Genomic DNA, 18,681 nt, shown 5'->3' on the forward strand with positions numbered 1-18,681 from the left:
GCAGGAAACAGCCGGACAAGGGGAGGGCAAGGAGGGCCTGGCAGCAGTGCTCTTACTGCTACTGTTCTTCTCTTTACGGCAAAATTCAAACAAACTTCATAATTAGTAAATTACGGCAAAACTCAAAGAAACTTCAAATTCAAACAAGCTTCAAAATGTCTAATAGTATTGGTTTGTTCTAATCGGCAGGAGGTTTCCGCTTCCACTCTGCAGGAACATTTTGTGGAAAAGACAAAATCATTCCCCTACAAATCACTGTCAAATGTGGTATTTGTCACATCCATGCTTCTTCCTGATTTATTTCCATTTCCTTTTTTTTTCTGTGTTTTTTTTTTTTTTTTCTGCGTGGAAAAGCTTATTATAAAACTCTGTAACTTTGCTGTCTTTTCATATTGCCTTTATAATGCTGGAAACCAGCCTGTACTTTGGGTCTGGGGAACGCTTCACTATTACTTCAGGCACCATCTAAATGATATTGAAACCAGGTTTTAATAAAAAAAAATATATATATATATATAACAGCAAATGATAATGATGTCTCTTATTGTAAAATAAATATTGCTAAATAAATACAGTTGGAATTATATCCAGGCTCTGTTTATTTTCTGTGTGCCCCTTGCCTTGTCGGGGGGGGGCGTTTGGGACTCTGACCCACCGAACCCACACGTGCAGCCGCGAGACGCGGAGGTCAGGGCGGCAGGAACTGCCCTGCCAAGGGCTCCTGTTGCTCCGAATCCACGAGGAAACGGGACAGGCTGGCACAAGCCCCGCTCCCCACGTTTATTCCCGGCGCCGGAGGCTCCGTGACCGCCGCCCGCCGCTCCCGCCCGGCCCCGCCCCGTCACGTGCGGCGGGCGGAGCCCCCGCCTGGCCCCGCCCCCTCCCCGGCGCGAGCCGTGACGCGCGGCACGCGCCGCGCCGCGCCCCGCGCGCTCCTGCCCCCGCCCCCTCCATCATGGCGGCGGCGGCGGCGGCAAATTAGGGCAGAGCCCGCGCACCGGGCGCGCTCCCGCCTCCCCCCCTCCCCTCCTCACCGCCCCCGGCGGGAGCGACCCGGCAGCTGCGGCCGCTCCTCCACCTCCAGTTCCTCCCCGCGGCGCCCGCAGGTGAGGAAACGGGCGTGGGAGCGGGCGGGCTGGCTGTTGATTTATTTTTGTTTGTTTTGTTTATTTATTTCTTTCCCTGTCTGTCTGCGTTTACTCATTGATTCAAGGGTGGTGGGGGAGCGGGGACCGGCGGCTGGGCGCGCTCCCGCCGCCCTCCCGCGCGCACCCCCGGCCGTGAGTTGGGGGGGGCGCGCGTCTCGGCGGGGGCGCGGCGGGGGCAGGCGCGCCCCCTGGCGGCCGGTGCCGCGGCCGAGGGACGCGCGGACCCCCGGGACACCCTCGGGGCACCCCCGGGACACCCCCGGGACACCCCCGGGACACCCCCGGAGCCGCGGGCCGCGGTGGCGAGGCGGCCGTGCCAGGCTCCCGTCGGCGGCTCCCCCGCTGCAGGGGCCGCGGCAGCGCGCAGGCTGCGAGTCCCGCGCGGCGCCGCCGGTGACTCATCCCGCCGCCGTGCCCGCCCGCCCGCCCGGGTATAAATAAATCTCTCATTCATCGCCGTAGTAACTGAGGGGCTCACGCTGCTCTCCCGCCGGCGGCTCCGGCGCCGCTGAAACTTGGAAGGGATTTTTTCGGCTCCTCAAACCCAAACAGGCGCGTTAAGGCAGAAAGTGAATGGGAATGGAGCTCGTTAATGAAAGCTGTGCTTGTCATAATTTAATGCTGTGGTGAGATGGTTTGAAGCTGCGAAGGATTGAGGACCTTTGTAGTGGATAACTCATACAGCTTTTGCTTTTCTTCCTAAAAGAGAAATCACCCCGTTTGCCTAGAGTGCTCACCTAATTGCATTTCTGTCAGAGGTCAGCTACAGCCACTGTCCAGACAAAGAACAATTATGTTTTCCAGTATTTCTATCCATTAAGTGCCACCAGAGGATCAGTAGTGGCTGCAGTATTGATTCATTTCCAGTAGGAACTGACATGTTTGAACTGAGTAGCTCTCAGTTTATTATAAACAATCTCTTAGTCATACCCTCATACCCAGTTGGAAAAGTACTCTGGAGAATTTATCTCCCAAGCTGATCACAACTGGATGCTTTGGATAGCCCTGCCTGTTATGGGAAGTGTTTTCAGAGACAAACTGCTGCAAGGTTTAACTAGCCTACACATGCAAGTCTCACCCAAAATCCCCGCATCTGGTAAGGCTGCAGAGTGCCTGAATATTTTCCATCTTGTTGATACGGGGTGTGGCTCTGTAGACCTGCAACTCCTTGAAATTGGGCACGTTTGGTGAAGGGCACCGAGGCTGTAGATGCAGCTGAGCCGAGCGTGGCTGCCTGTTGCAGAGACCGATGGCAGGAAGACGACCCAAACCGTGAGCATATCGAGGTCAGGAGGCCCTAAAGATGATGCGAGCTGCAGTGCTGCCATCCTGCTGCTTGGCTGAGCGCTTGCTGGCCGGAGCTGTGGCAATAATTCAGCAGGAGGAATTCCGCCACAGCAGCTCACAGGGTGACTGGGTTTGTGGCTGGCGAGTGAGGCTCTAGGTGGGGAATGCAGCTCTGGAGTGATCCATTTTGGAGTGGGAGCTGAGGGCTGTGGTGCTGCTGTTTGGAAAGAGCTCTGGCAGCGCTGCTGTTTCTGAAATCCGTAGGTGACATTGTTTGTAAGAACCAGCTGAGCTGCTCGGGGCAGCCGAGCAGTGATGTTGCATTTTGGGGTTTGGATGATGCAAGCAAACGCATCTTGATGCACAGTGGGGTTTTACAGATACGGACTCAAACACAGCCTGGCCTCGTGGCTGGAGATTATATTCCCTGTATTCATTGGTAGGCTGGTGCTGCCCATTATCCAATTTATAACTCTGCTGTGGATTAGGACGTGACAGATGGGGAAATGTCAGTCCTGCTGCAACTCCTGCTCTCAGGTCGCTTGAGCAGCTCAGCCCACATGAAACAAGTGACAGCAGGGCCGGAGGAGTGACAGGCTAAGTCAGCTTCAACAGGTAGAGCCTTCTGTCTCCCAAGGGTGCAGGAACTGGGAAAGGTGGTTGTATTTTTTTTTTTTTTTTTTTTTTTGTAGGGAGTAATTGGTAATAATGTTATAATGTTGATCTCTGTAGTTTTTTAAGGACAGTATTCCTGCAGAGGTCTTGTTAAACCTGAAGCAGCCCTCTTGCCCTGGCTCTGAGACTTGGGGAGTCTGTGGAACTACTTATTTCCTCTGCTCCGTTGCATCTCCTGTACAAGCTTGTCATTTTAAACACTTTCTGGACTCTTCCATTTTGCTCCTTTAGTGGAGAGTTCTCTTTCCTCTGATCTGGTCTCTCAAGCTGTGTGTCCTTTTTCAATCCCCCTCATTCCTGAAAAATGGCCTTTTCTGAGATATTTACAGGATCTGAGTCAATATTTCTGTGTTTGTCTTTGTAAACAAAACCAGTCATTCTCAATCCTAAGGGAGTCATTCAGTTTCTGTGCTGTGGGCTTCTCTCAAAGGAAAATCAGTGATTCTGAAGTGCTGTTCCACTCATGACATTCTTTTATGTGAATTTGAAGATTTCTTCCATTCAAGTTCTTAAGTCTCCTTTCTCATTTCATTATAAAACTGCCTTTCAAAATGTATCCACTGAGGTAATTTTTTTTTATCATTCTTTCCCCAGGGAAACATTAGCCACTATTTAAATAAGCAGTGGTCTCATTCTCTCTCTGTTTTTTTCCCCTCCTCCCCTGAGAAGTGCTGAGCTGTGATTTTCATGAATTAGGCATCCCTGTTGCACTGTGCTGTTTTGGATATCATGCTTGTTTTCGTCAACTTTTTTTTTTTTATTTCATTTTCTGCATTGATTTGGAATTATATTTTGAAGAATAATCTCTATTATATATTCAGACTTGTTCTTTGGTCCACAGCACAGTTTCTGGATGTCTCTGGACCATCTGTCAGGCTGATTTTTTTCAGGAGAGATCAGTTCAGGTTGTCTGGAAGGGCTCCCATTCACTGTGTAGGCATTGTGAGAAGCATTTTGATTTCAGGACTGTGGATCTCTACTGAACAAACCAGAACTGAAACAGGCTGGGGAGCTTTTGCTTTTTGGAGAATGGCACCTTTCCCACCTGGTGATGTCAACATGTGATGTGTGGTGACTGCAGATCTGAAGAGCAGATCTATTGTTAAAGGATCCTTAAGTCTTCAGAGCAGTTTGGTTTTTTTTTTCAGATCTTCTTGCTCTATAAAAATCTCAATTTTGGAAGAGGCTCAAAGCTGTGGTTCTTCTGTGCTGTGATTCCTTAGGTGTGGATTCCTTAGGATGTGCTGCCTGTGGAGCACTCTGGGATGGAAGAGGCAGCATAGATGAAATGTTGACTCCAAGTTCATTGTTTCCTTTGTATGTAATTTGCTGATTTGGTTCAAGCTGCAGCGAAGACACAACCCAACCTTTCTGGTAAAGGCTTTCAGGCATTTTTAAATACATGGAGCAAGAGGCGGGGCTGCCATAGTATGGTCTTCAACAGAGAGCCCATTTCTGTTTTCAGTACTGAATGGGTTTCAGAAACTAGAGTTTCTAAAGAGAATAGCCAGCCAATTTTACAGCGCTTATTTTCCTTTTACAGCTTTTAGTTTGGTGGTAAATTTTTCTTTGCCAAGCTACCTACTCCCACAGCAACCATGCCATAGCACAGTTCTAGTTCTGTTTATCCTCAGTTACCAGTGTGCTACTGCTGTTAATCTGAATTCCTTCTCAGGGAGGAGGGATTAGAAGTTAGCCCAGGCATCTTGAACATCTAGACAGGCAAGTGCTTTTCTTTTGCTTTCTTGGTTGTTTATTATTTATTATTATTATTATTATTATTATTAAACTTGAGGCTTCATTTGCAGATTGGTTTTGGAACCTGATTCTTTCTTTTAGTCCCAAGGCATTTCCAGTGCAATCCATAACTCTCTTGAGAGGGTCCAATTTCTCTTCCTTGTATTTAGCATTTTGCTCATTCTAACTGCTTTAAACTTTAAACTTGATAAAAAAATCTTCTTCTAAATGTAACTGTGTCCCACATTACTAAATTATCTGGCTCTTTCAGTGCCTGTTCAGTAGCTGTTCTGTAGCACAATCTTCTTTTGTGCTTTTCATTTACACATCTGTTCTGGTGGCCAAGAATTGGCCACTGCTTGTTTGGGAATGACTCTTTGAAGTCCTGGGGAACTCAACTTGAAGAGTTTGTCAGAAACCCCTAGATAGCATTATTTGATCCATTAAGTTGGAAGTAGTTATCCAGACTTGGCCAAACAAAACCAGCTAAAACATGTTGATTAATCTCAAACATCCTTTTCATCTCTTGCATGGCTTTTTCTCCACTTCCATGTTGTTGTTTGAGATTTTACTTTTTACTGTGTCGTTTTTGATTTCTCTCTACCTTAGTTTTTCCTGCAGGTCTTATTTGGATATTTGAAAAAAGCAACAAAACAATTAGAGTGAAACAGGGAGGAGTTTTTTGGCCAGATGTTGCTGTTAGGTGTGGATTTCTGGTTTATACTTAATAACATCTGGGTGAGAAATCCAGGACAAACAACCATCTGTTCTTCCAATCCCTACAATGAATGTGGAATTCTCTCTGTTGACCATATGTTTTCCATTGCTGTTGGAACACTAAAATTAATTTGAGGCGATTTTGGTCACTTTTTCTCTTACAATTTATGGGCATCACAGTAGCCAATCTGAGAAAGCAGAGAAAATATTGATGGGAGGCTTTGGGAAAGGGAGACTCCTCAGAACTTGCCTTTTTACCATGTGTGGTGGTTAAGGAAATGTTCAGAATCTGTCAAAACATGAGACTAATGGTCTCTTTCTAACTTCCATAAAAATCCATAGGCTCTGAGCCCTGACTTGCACTTCCAAGCATGGGATTTATTTTCTATGGGGTGAACTCCAGCTGTTTTGTTCTTGTAACAGCAAAGAATTAAGAAAGCTGTGGAAAACTGACCCATCCAGTTGACAATTTCCCTCCACCCTACTGAGGCTTGCTTCATCTTGTTTTTGGGCTACACTTTCAGCTCCAGGTGTAAACTCAAAATCTAATATAGAACTTGATCAAAATGAATTAAATGCCACAAATATTGGGAAAAATTAACTGTGAAACCTACTGTCATTGAAAAAGCATCAGTACACCTCTGACCAATGTGTTTAAATGGAACCACCAAACAATGGGTGAGCATTTTAGTCAAGGAAATGAACAGCTGGACTCTGCAGAGATTAGAGGATGGCTCCTCTTAAGTTTAACAGTCCTGCACATATAAGCAATTAAAACACGATTTCAGCTAACAGAAAAACACTTGCCTGGTCTCTAACAACTTCTGTCCTTTTCAAGTTTGTGACTTCGACTTCTAAGCTGCTTGTAGAATTGAAGGTCAACCTTCTATACACATCTGTGGGTGCAAAAAGTGCAGTTTTTTATTAGTCCACGACCCAAGGAAATTATAGACTCAGGATAATTCTAATTCTAAGTGCAACTTTTTCATGTGAATGATATAATAGACTCAATAGTCCAGATTATTTAAAAAAAAAAAAAAATCAGAAAATAGACACGCCTTTACTATCATAATGAAAATTCTTCTATATTATATACACATTTTTTACAAGGAACAATTTTTGATAATTCTGTTTTGGGGCAATGGATAGCCCAAAAAATAAAACTCTGCAGCCACACCAACTTCACAAAAACCTTGTGCTGAGGGACTGCTCATTTTGCTTGCATGGGAGTGTGGCCGTGGCAGGTCACCAATTTTTGATAATTCTGTTTCAGGGCAATGGGTAGCCCAAATAAATCGCTGCAGCCACACCAACATCACAAAAACCTGTGCTAGGGACTGCTCCTTTTGCTTGCATGGTTGTGTGACTGTGGCAGGCAGGAGTGGGAAATGCCACTGCTGGCAGCAGGCAGGAGCTGCACTGAGGCACAGCTGGGCTTACTCCGCATGGTTCTTATTAAAATAAGAATGCAAAAACCTGGATATTGCTTCAGGATTGTTACATAATTCCCTGTTACGTGTGGGTTCATGACCTGTTGCAGCCTTCTAACCCAACCAAACCCCTTTTCTGTCCCCTGACAGCCCTCCTGGCTCCCCCGAGCGCAGCGCAGCCACCCCGATGGCGTCCGCTACTGCCGTGCCTGTAGGATTTCACTATGAAACCAAATACGTAGTGCTCAGCTACCTGGGCCTTCTAGCACAGGAGAAGCCACAGGAGCATCCTCCTCCTCCTCCTCCTCCAACTCAAGGTAATATTTGCATATTCATCTCTAGCCATTTCTGTGTGCAGCTGGGTTCGCAATTAGTTCCTGGGGTGTTTCTGCAGGTGTGCAGAGCATTAGCCTGATGTTCGGTGCAGTGAATCTCTTGGTTTGTTCAGTGAAAAATGAATAAATTCCAGTTTAAAGATGTGAGATGCTGATGGAAACAAAGCTGTTTGTGTGTCGATTAATGTTTTAATTTGAGCTATGCCAGGGCTGGTTGGTGTTTAGGAAGCAAATAAGTGGTTTTAGTTGTGCCTTGAGGCTAGGATATATATCACCTTGGGTTGATGTACATTACATTTGTTGAGCCAGCATGAGAATTTCAGCCCATGCTTGCTATTTTTTTGGGACACAAGTGGAAGTAAGCAGGGGTGAGGTGATGTTTACTGGCATAAACTGAGGGGTGTCTTGAGCAACCTCCTGTGCTAAATAGTTTTGCCCTATTGCACTGAGGCTGCTGTTGTTGTCACTCAGGGCTGGTGCAGAGATGTGGCCTATGCTACTTGTGTTTATTTTTTTATTTATTTATGCAAAGTCAAGGACTGCAGATATTTCTTCCAGGACAGGTTTATGGATAAAAGAGAATAAATACATAAATAGAAGGCAGAATAAAAGAAGTTTGGTAGATTGTGTTTCACACAAAGCTAGGAGGTAAAACTGTTTTTTATTTTGTGGTGGCAAGCACTTAAGCAATGTTTTTTGTCAGGACTGCATGGGTGACTTGTCATTTCTTAATGATGTTTTAGTCACTATTAGTTCTGTGATTCAGAGCTTATTCTGATGAAAGGAGACTTTAAAAAAGCCCAAACCAAACAGAGACAGTCTTCAGAATCTTTGTTTTCTTTGAACAACCATTTAATAATGCATATGCTGTCACTTACTGAACTTACCTGTCATCAAGTGAGAAATTCCTGAAAAGAAAGACTGCAACAAGGCTATCACAGAAGTGCTCTTCTGTTTGGTAGTTAATCACATAGCACATGCTGGTTATATTATATATAATTCATTAAATTATTGTTATGTAATTAGTAAACTGTAATTCATAAATACCTTTGTGTATTTAAGGTATGTTTGCTACTTCCACTTTGTCTGCCTCTGTGGTCCCTGAAAGGAGAGGCACCTTAGCTGTTTCATAAAACCCTTTGTTGAAAAATGTGCTTATTTTAGCAATGACATCTCATTCTGAACATCCCACCCATTTATAACTGGGCTATAACTGGAAATGTATAGAGTGCATATAAAGGTTCAATGCATGAGAGTCTGCTTTGTTCTAGAAATAGATTCAGAAAGGGAAATGCTAGTCTTAAAGCTTTTAAAAATGATTTGGCTGTAGTTACCTTTGAAGCATTTGCAAATTGAGGTGAAACCTTTCGTTTTCAGAATCAGTTGATTCTCATTACTGGAACCTCTAAGCTTCTAATCTGAATTACAGAAGTATATTTAAACTTTCTAAAGAGGAAGCTACAAATCCTTAAATGAAAATTTTGTAGTGACTTAAGATTTTACTTCTCAGATATTGTTTAGATGTGTTAGCTTGTGTCACAGCAGCCTGTAGTTTGATTTACTACTAAAATACTCTAAAGCATTCATACTTTACAACTTCTGAAGAGGAAATCTTCCTACATTTTCCCCAGCTCATTTACCAAACCAGACAGTGACCACAAGGTCTCCTCTCCTGCTTATGTTTCACTTTAATTAGGTCTGTCTTTCAGTGGTTTTGCTGCTTTCTGATCAAAGCCTTGGGATTAAATAATTTTGCCTTACTTTTAATTTGCCAATTTGTTTCTCACTCTGTTTTGTAATGCTTTGAATGGACTTCAGGCTGTATTGAACTAAGCAAATGCTTTATCAGGATTTGTTTCATTCTTTCCTAACTCACTTTTCCTGGTGGTGCTTTTCTGCCTTCCATGCTTCTGAGAGGTTTCTTTTGTCTGCTAGCTACATTTTAAAAATCCCTTCTCCTACATTTGCTCACCTTGCTTGTAATGAAGCAGTGTTTGAGGTGCACTGCTGGGCTGTGTGTGGTTATTTCAGAGTGCTGTGTGCATCCCCACTGTCTGTTAGCAGTTCATATACCCAGTGAGTATCTCCTGGTTGTTTGGCACCTGGCTGATGCCTGCTAATCTGCAGTCCCCAGGAGGGGAGCACAGCCCATAATGGATATTTCCTGCCCTGCCTAATGCACTGCTGGGAGGTGTAGCTGGGTGTTGCAGTCCCCAGCGTGGGCTGAGAAACCTGGTGAGAATGAGAGATGGGAAAGCTGGGAAATGGAAATGAACTGGAATCCCATCTTGAGGAGGAGACTTCTGGGTTTGGTGACAGACACAGAAGGGGTAACAGGAGCACAGCATTCCTGCCTGTCAGTGTGGTTTCCAAGCACTGTCATCAGTTGTTAATTCAACACTTGGAGTGATCCCAGATTCCTTCCATTGTAGAATTCTGTGGCACTTCAGAATGCTGGTCAGGAGTCTTTGTACTCTATGGCTGAACACCATTGATTTGTGAATTGAGAGGATTCCAATTAAAAACACCTGTCTTTAATCTTACTTTGCTTTGATTTGGATATTGTACTGACAGACCTTCCATGGGAAGCAATGAAGCAGCAATTTTACCTACTGCCTGTTTCCTTTCCACTTGCAGAACAAACTCCTGCATTTTGTGTTCCATTCATACGAGGCCTTGACTAAAGTTTGCAGCACTTTCTCTTAATTTATTTTTCTCTGATCCAAATAAGACTGTACTCCTGGTAAGTTTTCTGAATCATATTCAGTGTAATGCATGAAGACAAGTTTCAGCTTGCCCTGGTGGAGTTGAGCTCCCTGTGTACCTGAGAGGGAGAGTGAGGGACTCCTCTAGAGGGCAGTTCAGCTCAGGATCCCAGTTCCAGCCACCTTGTGTCACCACTGGAGCATCTTCTGCCTTTCCACTGCATGTGTACCAAACGTGGGAGATGAGGAAAACAGGTGCCCTAGGTGGTGGTAGGATTTCTGTATTTCCCTTGAGTCTCCTACCACAGCGTCCCAAATTTTGGTGAAGTTTTGACACTCCAGTTAAAGTAGAAGGTGTTTCTAGTGGGTCAAAACCACCTAGCCAAAAGTGATCCTTCCCAATTGGAGTGGCACTATATTATCTCTGCCAGAGCTGCCTCTGTTACCATCCTCTGCTTCTGTTTTCCTGCATTTTGTACTAGTTTGTTGTTTTTTTTTTTTCTGGTGTACATCTTTGTTTCAAATACTGAGATAAGAATAACATTTTAAGATAGGTTGATAGATTTCCAGTTAAAACTTCTCATTGTTTGTAGGTCTAATATGCTTTCCAAGACTGATGATTTTTGGAGGGTTTTTTTTTCAGTGAATAGAAAATTCAGAGAAATTACATAGAAAATTACATTGCTGTGTTTCCTTTTGGGTCTCTTGGTTGGTTTTGTTCAAGAAGGATGGCTTCAATTACAACCACTAAAATCACTTCTGGCTCCAAGCAAATAACGTTGATATAAATCAACACCTGATGAGGACTTGGAAATTTTGATTTTGCTATCTTCTTTTCAGCACAGGGACTGAAGAGAGAGCCATCCACAATAATCCAGACTCTTGAAGAAAAGACAGTTTTACTGGGCAAGCCAATCTTTAAACATTATAGCTCTATAGGGTTCTGTAATGGATTTCAGTGTCTCCAGAGGTAAATCCAGCAAATTTAACTGGCCAGTGCGTTGAGAGATTTTTCCCATTAGTTTTTCCAGAATAATGATTCTGCATAACAGTCCCTGCAGTTTATTTAAAGCAAAATCTATTAGCAGTATATTCTGTTATTTTTGGTAGGTGAACAAATCAGATAAATTGATAAAACACTCAGAGTAGCATCACCTGGGTAAGTCAATGTGCTTTGAGGCAACAGTGAGTACCTATATTTAAAATGTGTGGAAGCTCTCAGTACCTATATTTAAAATGTGTGGAAGCTCTCAGTTGTCTGTTCATTAGATTGTGCAGAGATGCTTTGTATTTTTTCAGAACTCTTTTCATACCTATCAGTACTGGTTCAGACACAGAAAATAATTATTAAGTATTGGAAAACATCTCTACACTTTTCCCCCTGAAGTCATTCTCATTATAGAAGCTTCCACTGTGCTGCAGTTGTTAGTATTACTAACTTTTCAAGTGAGTCAAAGTACTTTGGTTTTGTGATTCAATGTGTTTATATTACAAATGTTTCTTTATATTTTATCAAGGAGTGACTTTTGATGTATTTCTCTATTTTAATCTACTTCCCCATTGCTTTACACCATCCCTTGAGCTTGTGGCTATGACAAACACTGTGAAGAAAATTAGGTTTTCTGTGTTTTTCTTGACAGAGTGAAAAATCTTAAATAATCCCTTAATTTACAGAGCATCTGAAAGATTTATAGTCAGTGCCACTACTGCGTGATGACATAGGTTAGCCAAGAGGTGAGCAAGGTTTTGAGTTTTACAGTTCCCCTGAGGTGCGTGCTATCCACAGCACTTCAATCCAGTTATGGTGCTCAATGTCCTTTTGGCCATTTATTGTCTTTTTGGAATTACCCTATGAAGTGCTGTATGTGGTTAGTGATTGAGCCATTTTCCTGGCTTCCCACACATGGTGCCCGCTGTTGGCTTGTAGGAAACTGAGTTTTTAGTTTGGTTTTGAGCTGTTTGGGCTGCAAAGATTCACATTGTAGGTCAGAGCAGTCCAGTTCGTGGTAATAAGGGAGTTATTACCTTAAATGAGGGAAGGAAAAGGAGCTTTTTGGGGTGTCAATTCCCACTTGATTAAGCTTCCTCTCTGCCCACAAAAAAAAAAGTGTTAATTGGCAATATCTTGTATCTTTTTAATATTTTAGACTTTTTCAGTTTCTTTTAAGCTGAGCATTCTTAGGGTTTCTAAAGAGCTTCTTTTAAACATTTCTTAAATCAAGGGCAACATCCATGTGTGGCAGTCCATGGTCTGGAGTTTGCTGGTGTAATGGATGTATTTTCATTAAAGGAAACAAATAAATACATTTGTAAAGAGATTTTGTATATCTTTGTAACTTTTCAGAGCTTATGGTAATTTTAGAGTGTTACTTAATGTTTTAAAAAGTGTGAGATGTTAAACAAATATTACAGCCATGCTGAAAGTAAATTTTTATGTCAACTGGACAGAAGTTAATATAGAGACTTAGGAGAACTCAAAAATGAAGATATTGTTAAATTAAAATTACAAGCATGAAAGAAAAAAATCAGGAGCAATCTGTGACATCAGTGGCTTTCTTTTCCAATCATCCTTTGTTCCCTTGAACCAAAAAGGCAAAACATCTTTTCAGTCTCTCCTTATAGTCCCTGTTGTCCCTTGTTAGCTGAAATTTTGGCTCAAGCGCTGTAGAGTGAGAGGTGCAGACTCTGTAGCTCTGATGAATGACTTCTGTCCCTCCTCCTCCTGAGATCAACCCTGGCAAACAGGTTACTGAGCTCCTGGAGTTTTGCTGAAGTATCACATTTGTTTTGTAGTCAGATGCTCCCTGATGCAGCACTTGATGGACTTTCACAACACATTTTCCTCTGCTCTTTAAGTTACTTCCAGATACCCGAAACCCAAAATCTCAACAGGAACATAATTGTGCCAAAGTGAACATTTATTCCATAAATAGAAAGTAGAATGCAGTAACTTGGTTGTGTAAGAGCATGTAACAGAGGTTTGTTGTGCCTCTGGCTTGGGGAGAGCCTTGCAGAGTTGGTTTGCCAAAAGCCCAGAAGATGCAAACCCATTTCTTGAACACAGGAAAGCTTTCAATGCTTATGTCTCTTACAAACACCATTTCTGGTGTGACCATTTGCATCTTTGATAATGAAAATATATTCTCACCTAAAATAAGCTGGTTTTACTGTTTTCTTCTGCCTGTTTGTGACTTGGAAGTTGGATAATTGAGAAAAAGGTACCCCTCACTTAGGAGCTTTGCAGTGTGCAGTGTTTGCTGTAGCAGTCAATATCCAGGAGATGCAGAAAGCTGGAATCCATTCTTTATCAGGGGAATAAACAGTGCAAAGTCGCTGCTGTGGGAGGGGTGGGGTTTTGATGTTCTGGCATGGCTGAACAGTCAGGTGCTCTCAGAATCAGCAGCTGCTGCAAAGTTGTGGGTGTTGGGAGATGGAAACCATTGAGTGCAGTGCTGATTATCCAAACAGCTCTTTTGTACTCTGGCAGCAGTGGAATTTCCCTTCCTTCCATTTTCTGGGTGACTTCTTATCAGGTATGACAGCTTGTCAGGGGTGATGATTGTCACATTATTCCTGTGAGAATGGCTGCTCCTCTGTCCTTCCAGACGCAGGGACAGCACAGGTTCACACAGGGGGTGAACTTGCTCACACTTGTTGCTCTTGACTCCAGAGCAGTGGTTCAGTTCTTCAGAGAAGCATCTGACAGGGCATTAACCAAAAAGAGGAACACTGTGCTCCTCTCTGGAATTTATTACTCAGACTGGCAGAGATGCTACTTGGGAAGGGATTTAAGAAGCTAAGTAAAGTTATTCTGAACATGTGTGGTTAAGTCCAGTGGAATTAAAGTGACTGGTCACAGAAATATATGAAAACATTTTATACTGACTTAAGCATACATTGGTTTAGAGGGATCCTGCTGCTGAGTTTTTAAGCATTAACACATGTTCAGTGGGTTGATACTGTGGGTTTTTAACATCTTTTTCAATTGTAGGAGACCATAAAAGCTAATTGTCTGGTGGTTTTTTAATCACAGAAAATGCACAGTGTACTTCACTAGTGTGTAGTTAACCACACATCTGTGTGTGTTAAGTGCTTTTACAGTTTTCACACACCCTTTTATGAAATTTAGTGATTATATGTGTCCTTTGTGGAAGAAAAGGGAAGGCAAGACACCACTTAAAGTGAGTTCCAGCAGAGAACCAAACCAAAGGAAACAGGCCACAAAGCTGTCATTCATGAGACCACCAAATTATGATTTAGTGCCTTCAAAACAGGAATAAAAAAAGATGTGCCAGAAAGCTCCCCTGGCTGTTACAGGACTTACCTGAAGATCTGGGTGTGAATTGAAATAGATGAGGAGGAAATTGAGTCAGATGACACCAACATTACAGATACAAATCCTTTCCCTTTTTGTTTTCTTCTGCTGGGTGAAGAATGTCTGTAGAGCAGAACATTGTCTGGATGTCTGGGTAGAACTGTAGCCCTGGGTGCAGGTGCAGAAAGGGTGAGAAATTCAGATGTCCTGAATACCTGGGTTTGTTTGGAAACAGTTTTGTGTCTCTTGGTACAGAATAATGATTAAGATGACTGAGAATCTGTGTAACCCTGACTGATATGGCTGAAACAACTTCTGTTACCAATATCTGGAGTCAGCACATGGAAAATGTGATCCCAAACCATGGCATGTGAGTTCTGGGGAAATGTAACCATTTCAAATTCTTAAATTTCTCGGTTAAGAGAGAATTGGCTACTGACTGACAATTGTGAGGTCCTTTGCCTCTAGTCTTGCTTGTGAACCCAGTGTTAAATTGTGGTCTGTGGACTCCTCATGGCCAGGGAAATGATACACAGTTCACAGGTTTCAGGATTCTCCATTGATGTCATTGCATAGTTGGTCTGAGAATGCTGTAGATTTTGGAGGCATCAATATAAATCTTATATTTTGCTGCTAAAAATCAAGCTTATGCCAATCTGCTTTGTTTTGGTGTAGTTTGATAATAAATGTATTAGGTGGAATGGCTGATTGTTGATGTGCCTTGGTTTGCTTTTGGTCTTAAATTGAAGATAGTGCTTTTAAAGTTTCTATGTATCCTGTTTGTAGCTTTACAGTTCTTACTCTTTTTAAAAATTTTTTATTATTTTAATTTTTTTTGAAGCACCAGTTCTACCTTGAATAGGCCTGGAAGTTTATCTGTTTCTGGGTTCATATAATAAAACTTTTGTAGTAAGTGCTCTGGAGGGATCATACTTGTTGCTGTCTGAAATCTCGCTTTCACCTCAAATTCCTTTATACTTAATATTTCAATACCATGTTCCATTATCTACCTTGTTTGAAACATGAAATTAAAACATTTGAATGATTTCTCTGGTTTCTTTCAGGGACTCAACAACAGCTTATGGCACAACATGCTCTGGAGAAAGAGGCTTTGGAGAAGATTAAAATAGAAATCGAGGAGGAGCTAAAACGTCTTGATGAAGAAATCTTGGAAGGTGCTCTTCAGGTTTTCCAGTTTCAATCCATAATCTCTATGCACTATAATGGTGGTTAATTTGTAACAGGTACTCAGTTAAAGAGATTTTTGAATGCCTTGAATCTCTTTATCCTCCTCCCCCCACAAGATTTGTACACATTGCCACATGGAGTAAAATAGTTAAACATTACCATTTGGAGTGGTGGAGCCTGGCCAAAGCAAACAACTGGATGACATTTAATAGTCTACTATAAATAATGGAAAGTAAGCAGCCCTTAAGCTTCTGCACTTGATGGCAGAAGTCCTCAGGAGCTAATATGTCAATGAGAGTGCACTTAAACCTTCAGATTTCTCCCTTCCACCAGGTTTATTTTTTGTGGTACGCTTTGACCTGGAGATGTGGCTTTTATAGGAATGATTTCAAACCCATCTTTGTTTTGCATGTGTGCTGCAAATCACAAATCTGAAATAGAAACACTCTAGAGCTGTTTAAGTTCTTTCATATGGAACTTTTTTAGAAGTTTTAAACTGAGAAGGAAAAGGTTACATGAACAAAATAATATTTTAAAAATGCTGCAGAGATGTCCATGTGTGGGCCAATTTACTATGAGAAGATGCCAGGGTTGGCATCAGCTTAAAATGGGACAATAGCTGCACATTCAGCAAACTTCTGGTTAGGATGCAATTGTGAAACAAAAGCTGGTGGGGAAATGTAGCTCAAAGTCATCTCTGCCTTGTAAGTAGCACTTTCAGAATGTATTAGGACAATTTTACTATGATTTGATCATGGTATGCTTTGACTACAGAGCTGTGAATTTTTCATCCCTTATGTAAACTGTGTAAACTGCAGGGATAAGAAATCTGAGACTGTTGATGTTCTTGTGTGAATCTGTTTGATTTTGTGTACCTTCTTCTCTCAGCATTTACCACTACAGGTTTTGACTGCCACACTTCCCCAGTGTTCAGCCCTGCCAACCCAGAGAGCTCCATAGAAGATTGCCTGGCTCATCTGGGGGAGAAAGTGTCCCAGGAATCGAAGGAACATCTGCACAAAGCACTGCAGACCTTGCTTAGCAAGTGAGTTTCCAATTGCTTTTTCAAAGATGTTTCCTTTTGCACTGTGAATGCTGCTGAAATGCTGAAGCTGGGACTGCATCTTGTATTACATTTCTTTCTTTTTCAATCTTCCTTTTTTTTGATTTTGTTTTGTTTTGCAATGTAATGTGCAAATACTTCTTTGTGGTATTTGCTTTTTGCAGCAATGTAAGTTCTAAAATTTTTCTAAGCTTTTGTTGCTGAATTTTTGAGGCTGCATCAAGCAGTTTGAGCTGCCATTGCCAGTTCATCAGTGCTGGGCTGTAGCCACATTAATGTCCTTAGCCTTTCAGAGTGGAGCTGAGGGTTTGTTTGTGGTCTGGCCCATGATGAGAGGGAGGGTTTCCAGGAGAGGATGGTAGTTACAGACCTTGTGACCACCCTTCAGGTGCACATCTGAAGCAAATGTGGGCCCCTGGGCTAACGTTGGTGCCTTAACAGCTGTCCTGCCAGTTTAAACTTATTGTGTAAATAGCACATTGCAGTTGGCATGCTAGTACCTTAATTAATGTCTTTGCAAATTAATACAATTGTTGTGGTTGCTTGGTTTGCTGTTATAAATGATGAGCCTGAAATTTAATGGATCTGCATGAACTACTTGAGGCTTTTCTGAGTGACCTCCAAAATGCGTTGGTAGAGAGCTGGAGTTGGAAGGTGCTGCTTTAGGAAGAGTTGCATAAATGCAGCCATGCACTTAAGTGGTTCTAGTTTTTTGATATTCTGATGTTCTAGGCTTCCTGTGTTTTCTATGGGAAAATATTTGCTTTCTAAATAATTTTTTGTTGGTGCATGCACATATATAAAGTCTGAAATGCCTGTGAAACCGTGTTGCCTTTTTCTAAGGCAAACTAGAGTTACTGTTTAATCTCTTGATAATATCCTTCCTGCAGCTGTTCCTGCTCTGCTCATCCCACTGATTGATTTAGATTTAGTTTCAAAGAATTAATGTGCCAAGGAAGTCAAGAGAATGCCCTTAAAATGACAAACACAAATTATGTTTTCCCCACTGTGCATTAACTCAGTTATTTTTCCCCCTGTTGCTGGACTAGTGCTATTTAATGCAATAGTTATTAATTTGGCTTTTATTTTCCTGCCCTCTGACATGCATATAAACAGGTGTTAGGGTACATTAGATGTTAGATCAGTACAGGTTCCTGGAGTTCAAGAAGCAGTTTTCTGTCCAATGCCAGTTACCACTATTTCCATTAAACTGAAATCTGAACTTGCCTTTTGTAATGGTTTGGACTGAGGAGAGCTGCTTTTGAAGCAGTGCATCTTCTGCTGTCACTTGGCAGAAAGCTTTTGCTGTTACTGACTCTGAGATGCCAAATGATCTTGGAGAAAAGAGTATGGAAGAGAGGAATTTCATCACCCCAATTCAGAGAAGTAGGGATGTGATAAATCTAGAATAAAGGTATCTACAGAAGTATGAAGGGGTTTTGTGATCAAAAGTGCTGTTTCTTGCAAATAAAAGTTTCGACTCTGACATAATGCAGTCAGTCTGTGTTAGTCCATAGCCTGTATTGATTACACAATATTTCTCTGCATTGGCCTCTAGCTCAGGTATGGATTTCTTAGTGGAATTTTCTATCTTTAAAATCTTAGATTATAAAAGAAATATATGCAAGAGCTTAGAAATTTTCTAGTATATCAGAGAACCTACTTATCTAATGTCTTTTAAGTTGTAGAGTATCAAATTATTAGGAAATTCACCAGTTATATCCAAGTGTGCAAGTGGGAGAAAGGTGATGCCTTCCTGACCCTGTCTGGTGCTGGTGTTTTATGTCCTGAACCACAAGACTTGTTAGCTCCTGAAAATGACTTGCTGTAATGCATGTGCAAATATTTTGTCCTCTAGAAACTGAGAACTTTCTTTTATTCATGTTCTTTTGTTTCCTTTTATAACTTTCAGTGTTGGTTTAACTTCTGCAGGCCGGTGACGTATCAGGAGTATCGGGAGCGCACGCACGAGGCAGCTGCTCATGCCAGTGGGTGGAACAAGGTACCAGACCTGTCACTTGCACTTGGATGTGTCCTTGGATATGTCTTGGGTCTCCTTGATGTCCATGTTGTTTGTACTA

General features: G+C 42.2%; 1 protein-coding gene across 3 annotated transcripts in view; it reads left to right on the plus strand.

Annotated features, from left to right (window-relative positions):
• Positions 1–940: 940 nt before the first annotated feature.
• The window catches only part of BCL2L13 (BCL2 like 13), a 34,547-nt gene continuing 16,806 nt past the window's right edge, over positions 941–18,681 (plus strand). The window contains exons 1-5 of one of the 3 annotated variants that reach the window (XR_009418557.1): positions 941–1,106; positions 7,145–7,311; positions 15,414–15,524; positions 16,426–16,582; positions 18,513–18,602. Coding sequence is in view for 1 of the 3 variants with exons in the window: in XM_059473370.1 (XP_059329353.1) it covers positions 7,182–7,311; positions 15,414–15,524; positions 16,426–16,582; positions 18,533–18,602 (468 nt within the window). In the remaining 2 variants the exon portion in view is untranslated. Of the gene's footprint in view, positions 1,107–7,144; positions 7,312–15,413; positions 15,594–16,425; positions 16,583–18,512; positions 18,604–18,681 lie in introns of those variants that run through there. The other 2 variants (XR_009418558.1, XM_059473370.1) reach the window with 2 other exon arrangements.

This window comes from Ammospiza nelsoni, chromosome 5 (assembly GCF_027579445.1).
Source record: "Ammospiza nelsoni isolate bAmmNel1 chromosome 5, bAmmNel1.pri, whole genome shotgun sequence".
NCBI lineage: Eukaryota > Metazoa > Chordata > Aves > Passeriformes > Passerellidae > Ammospiza > Ammospiza nelsoni.